At 43.5% G+C, this 6,317-nt stretch overlaps 1 protein-coding gene across 1 annotated transcript in view; it reads right to left on the bottom strand.

Moving 5' to 3' along the window:
• The window catches only part of APBB2 (amyloid beta precursor protein binding family B member 2), a gene marked incomplete at its 5' end in the record, with an annotated part of 41,703 nt that overhangs the window by 28,116 nt on the left and 7,270 nt on the right, over positions 1 to 6,317 (bottom strand). The window contains one exon of the mRNA XM_010166788.1: positions 6,086 to 6,091. Coding sequence (XP_010165090.1) covers positions 6,086 to 6,091 — 6 coding nt within the window. The remainder of the gene's footprint in view (positions 1 to 6,085; positions 6,092 to 6,317) is intronic.

Raw genomic sequence — 6,317 nt, 5'->3', positions numbered from 1 at the left:
TCCCAGCATGAAAGTCCAGGAACAAGATGTTCCAAAGCAAGCTTCCCATGGAGTCATAGACCTCTTTGGGCTCAGCTCCTGGCTCCAGCATGGGGACGTCACCCCCCACCCAACACAGTGGTGCATGCAAGACCTACTGCCTGTGCACCTTTCAGTAATGACATGGCTAGATGCAAACGTGCTGGCTGTTGTTGAAAAATAACTTGCTTGGGTATCAGTGTTTCAGCTTCCCCTTCCCTTGCCTCACATTGTCTGCTCCTCTAAGTTTGTTGCTTCTAATTGGTGCCTATGAAAAGGGCAATGGATTTACCTCTGCTGCCAGCAATAGGGAACTCTCCCAGGGCTTGACCAGCAGGCAGTTTCTGAAAATAAAAAAGCGGTTGGGCCCAGTGTCATCCAGTCTGTGCACACGCAACTTGCTCGGTAACTACAGCTCTGCCTCGTGCTTGTTGTTCTGGTCAAGCTCAGCTTTACCAAACCTCAATCCCACTGTGCTGGGTTTGGGGGCATGGGGGCATTTCTGGTAGTGGGGGAAGGGGCTACATTGATGGCCCCTGTGAGAAGCTTTGTGAAGCTCCCCTGGCTCCAAGGCAGACCTGACCCCAGCCCAGGCTGAGCCAGTTAGCAATAGGGAAATGCCTCTTCAAATCCATATTTATGAGGGAGAGAAATGGCTTGGCAAGGAAGGAGAGAGAGCACCATCAGGAGACTATCGGTCTGAACAAAAGACCATCTACATCCTGAGGAGGAGGGGAGGTGAGACAGAGAACTACAGACACCCATGTCAGCAAGGAGAAGAGTGGGGGGAGGTAAAGGAAGTCCACCGCAGCCCATGGAGGTTCAATGGTGGAGCATATACCCACATGCAGGCCATGGAGGAAAGACTCTACACCAGAGCAGGAGGCTGTGCCTGAGGGCAGCTGTGACTACGTTGAGAGCTCAGGAACAGTGCAAGAAGACCCCAGAGACACTCACACCAGAGTGGGGGGAGGAGCTGAACTGGAGACCCATCTCCAGCTGGTGGAGCTCCCCATGCCGGAGCCAGGAGCTGTGCCCAAAGAGGTCCATGACTCCATGGGAAGCCCACATTGGAACACATTGTTCCTGGACTCTTTTAGCCCGCAGGAGGGACCCCGTGCTGGAAAGACCGGCACAGACATACTGACTGCAACCCCAATTCCCCATCCCCCTGTGTCACTGGGGAGAGAAGGTAGAGAAATCAGAAGCAAAGTGATTTGAGCCCGGGAAGAAGGCAGGAGTGGGGGGAAGGTGTTTTAAGATATGGTTGTTACATCTCACTATCCTACTCTGATTGATTGGTAGCAAATTAAACTGAATTTTCCTTCCCCAAATTGAGTCTGTTTTGTCTGTGACCATAATTGGTGAGTGAGCCCTCCCTGTCCTCATTTCAACCCACAAGCCCCTTTGTTGGGTTTCTCTCCTCATCTCACTGGGTTGGGTGGGGGGAGTGAATGAAGGACGGTGTGGTCTTAGCTGCAGCTGAAGCTACATCGCCCACCCAAAAATGTGAAATTCAAACATGAATTAAAAATTTTACATATAGGCTTTGGGGAGTGCTGGTATCTGATTTGTGATTCCTTTTAGCTTACTTGGTCAAATATATATGTTCTGAAAATGAAAGGTGAAACTCACACACAAGTCTTCTTTCATGAGCTGTGTTTTAAAGAATAATCATCAGTAACTTTAAGCTTTGGGACCAGTCATGGAAGTTGCAGCACTCAGCACTGACTGCTGAGTTTGGCTGAGAGGCTCTCCCCAGCAACAACTGCTACCAAAAACCACATGAAAAAATTTCCAGCTCAAACACTGCACTGAGTCCCATTTCCCATTCCCAGCCAGCGCTGTGAGCTTGCAGCCAAATCACTAGACACAAGGGAACTTTTTACTGCAATTTACCCACAGGTTGCAAAAGAAATGAGCTTGTAGCAGGTAACAGGTCAAACTTACATTGACAAAACCATCACAAACAGCAAGCCATGGCAAGGGAAAAACTGCCCAGGAGAGCTCTCAGCTCATGAAGACGCGACAAATTCAACTCCTGCACTGCCAAAAGTGCCCAACTGAAGGCAGCAGGGGCGTTTTGGGGCATGCCTGGTGTATGAATACAACACGTGTCGTCCCAGCCTCTCGCAGATATCATGTGTTGCCCTTTCATGGGTCCCCAGCTGGGTTTTATGGCCCCAAGCTGCCATGTTCCTCGCTGGAGATAAGGTTCAGCCAAGCTTATAATCAGGGAGTAGATATTTAGCACCGTAAAGAATCTGGGCAGATGTCCATGTACTTGGCAGTGATGATGTGCTCAACTCTCTGGTTAAACTGCCGGAGAACAGCAGGGCACCCGAGTAAATGAAACTAGCTTATACTCTAGACAAAGGGGTGGGACCATGTTCTCCCCAAATTGATCAAATATTCCTATTGCATGGCCAGATGCTGTTTACCTCAGAGCAAAATACCAAGCATCTCCATCACACACAGTCCCGGTAATACCAGCAGAGCTGTGGCTTGACTAAAGAAACAGAAACACTATCAGTAGCTGAGATCCTCATACCCACCCTGAGCCTGCACAAGGATCCAAGGGTTTCACAGGCAGAGGATTTTGAGGAAAAAAGAAAATGAGTTTATGAGTAAGGAACGTGGATTCAGGTTGCAGTTTATTTCGGTCTGAACAAAAGAAAAATTACATTATAGCAACAAATTAATGTTGTGAGGCCAAGAGTGTATTTCTCTAAGTGGCGAGGCAGTTAGCCCTAGCAGCTGCACTCACACTGCTGCCTCACACTTGCAGACCTGTCGACTTGTAGTCCTACACTTCAGATAAAAGCAGAAGCAGGTTTCCATCTCGGCTCCTGCAGCTGCAGCATTCAGAGCTCCGCTTCTGCCCTTCAGGAAAAGAAACAAATGTTTTCCAAGCTTGCCCTGCCTTTTGCTATTCTGAGGCATCCATTCTATCCTGAAGCAAAACATTTTGACCTTTCCAGGAAACAAAATATTAGTCATTTTCGTAAAACTCAGCGCACAACAACAATTTTGTTTAGTCTGTAACAATCTAGAAGCTTAAAACCTCCCACTCCATGACTGATAATCTAATTTCATCACAAATTATTGAGCAGCAACAGCAGCCAAATCTTCCAATTTATCTGAAATTTCATATTATTTCCAAAAAGGCGGGGGGACAAGGCAAGGGACGGGTGAGGAAACATTTCATAAAATTTAAATCCTGGATTCAGACATGGAGATGAGAATCTCCATACACACCACAAAACAAGTTTTCACCACCCATGGATGGATAAGGAAAGTTTGAAATAATACCTTGAATCCTAAAGGCTCAAAAGTGGCAGACTGAATCCCATTTATGAATACCGGGGTTGGCAATATCCCCGAAGGGCTTTGTTTCTTTTTTGAGCTAAAGCCCTTGAAGCCACCTATGTACTTCACAAATGAATAGAGGGCACAAGCAATTACTGTTTGCTTTGTGTAATTCATCTCATTATGTTCCTACTGGTAGCTGAGCAAAAGCAGAGATGAAAAGTAGTTTTCCTAAAACACACACGAATGCCCAAATAAAAGATATATAAAAAAAAATCTTCCTTAGTGCACCCGTTTCCTTGTGGGTTTGGGTATGTTTTATCTTAAATGTATACGTAAATTTTTGGAGATACACAGTCAAAGTTCAGATTCTTCAGACAACACCAAAAGGAGAAGGCTGAAAAGAAACTTCTTAATCAATGAAGAAAGACTGATGATAAATGACTACAAAGCAAAAACTATTTGAAACATCCTTAGTAAACTGAACTAGACCTGCCATCAGCTTGCCAAGAGAAGGACCTTAACTACTATGACATTGTGTCTGCCACCGCAGAGGACGGGCCATAAGGACCCAGGTGGATCCTTCCACTCCAAGCTACTGAAAAATTGTTCCTTATGTAATCTACAGTTCCTCTTTTCTGCGTCTTCTTGACAAATACAGCATCATCCTGTCCTGGTTTTAAGTTGGGGCAGAGCTGGGTTTCTTTTTAAGTAGCTAGAATAGCACTGCGTTTTGCTTTCAGCCTGGGACTTGTTATGAGAGAAACACTGATAACACACCAGTGTTTGCATTTTTGTCGCTGAAAGACTTTGTGTTCTGTTAGTCCACAAGCACAAGATCTAAGGGAGTGAGGAATATTTAAATTAAGAAATTAAACTGGTGTTTGGATATGCCACTGGGATATTCCATATCATATCATGTCATGTCCATTATATTAGTGAGGGTCTCTTCCTCCTTGGCCCTCTCTCACTTTCGCTCGGGCTCTCACTCTTCCAGGATTGCGGTTTTGGTTCACGATTGTCGCTCCTCCGGGATCGTTATCTGGGAATGGGCTGGGCTTGGTCAGCGGGTGGTGAGCAATTGCACTGTGTATCACTCATTTGCATATTTTATTACTATTATTATCATCATTATTATTTTAATATCAGTATTATTTTAAGTGGTTTTTTAAATTTCAATTATTAAATTGTTCTTATCTCAACCTACGAGCCTCCTTACATTTGCCCCCCAATCCTCTCCCCTGTCCCCCGTGGGTGAGAGGGAGTGAGTGAATGGCTGAGTTGGTGGCCAGCCCAGTGCTAGCCCAGTGAAACCACCACACATCCCAAACACTGCCACATGTCAGGAACAGGCTTCCCAGAACACAGCCAAGCTCACTTTTACAAGTGCTTGTCTGAAGTGGAAAAATTCACTTACTTCATAGATATAATGCAAGATCAGCAGAATACCAGGTCAAATACTGAAGCCAGCCACCTTGCCTGACCTTGCAGACCTCAAACTCCTTCATACTCTTCCAAGATTAGGAAGCAGCAGCCTCCTTACTCTTCCACTTGTTATTTTGTTCTCCTATATGAAGGACACTAACCCAGCTAAGAAATAACACTTACACCATCCTGCCGCTCCCAGAGGTATTACATCGATTTTGCTAAGCAATGTCCAGGTTTTCCAGGTCTGCATCTAGGTTATAGACCAATCCAACTCATGCTGAAGTTCATAAAAAACATCCCATCAATTATAAGGGGACTTTGGTCAGACTAAGGAGGCACACATGCATACACTCAGCCAGCTTTGCAATTAATCAAGGTAGGGAGAGGGGAACTTCAAGCAGTAAAATATTGAAATTTTATAGACAATTGAGTTCTATGTTTAAGGCATCATTCAAATTATAAATTGAAATTCCTTTTATGGCATTAAGATAAATAGCATTTATGTGAAGCAGACCATCATCACCAGAGATACAATGCATATAGATTTTTAAATGTCATTAAGCACAATTTTCTTTTCTCAAAAATGCAGATGTTCAAGTAATGCGGTTCCTAAATACAAAAACAATTAAGTTAAAAAACCCCAAATGTTTAAGACTTGAATTAGCCATTGAAAAACATTTTTTTAGCTTACTCAAATTAGTGTTTACATTTCTCATAATCAATCTGCACATATCAAAGAGACTTTAGCAGGCACTCTACCTCCGTTGCCAGAGGGCAAATTGTGCTCAATCCCACTGACAAACAAAGGCCCTTTTCCCTGGTGGAGCCAATGTTAGGAATCAAGCCAACATACCATCCACAGAATTAAAAGCCTGAAGTGAAAATGCTTCCTAAATACATGTAATGGGTAAGGCAGTATATGCTATGATTTACATAAAGATGTACTGCATGTAAGTATTTGAATTGCAATCAGTTAGTAGCAAACATGGCAAAGCATCCTGAGGCAGGTGCAACATTTAAATAATTGAAGTGGTAAGGTGACAGCAAGAGCATCCTCTCCTATTTTAGAGGTACATTCCGAATTACTATACCAGTGCAGTTCAGTCAAGTTTGTGACTGTGCTTAGAGAGAGACAAAGGACAAAATTTCAACCTTATTTTACTGTAGCATACACCAAATTCCAGAAGATCTTAAGTGGTCTACAAATATGTAGTCATGCCACAAGTTGCCTTAATATCAGGAGTATAACACTGATGCAAACATTAAAAATGTGTTTATGTAGGTGGATATAAATATTTACAGAGTGAAGGAATATATAGAAACATCCCACCTCTCTCTAACCACCAGTACAGTATGGGCCTGAACTGTTTGAACAGGAAGAAGAACTAGAGACAGGTCATTTTCTGTCTGCATTTTTGCTTTTTAATTTGCTATATTAGAAAATTGTGAATGTCCCACATTCCATTAAGTAGTGCAACACAGAGATAATAAAATTAAACACTTTCCACTACACAGGAAATTTTCTCCTGAATGCTTTTTCAGAAATTACTTGCCCAGTATAG

This window comes from Antrostomus carolinensis, unplaced genomic scaffold (genome assembly GCF_000700745.2).
Source record: "Antrostomus carolinensis isolate BGI_N321 unplaced genomic scaffold, ASM70074v2 scaffold17714, whole genome shotgun sequence".
Taxonomy (NCBI): Eukaryota; Metazoa; Chordata; class Aves; order Caprimulgiformes; family Caprimulgidae; genus Antrostomus; species Antrostomus carolinensis.
The sequence above is the reverse complement of the archived record's forward strand: the minus strand, read 5'-3'. Positions and strand labels throughout refer to the sequence as shown.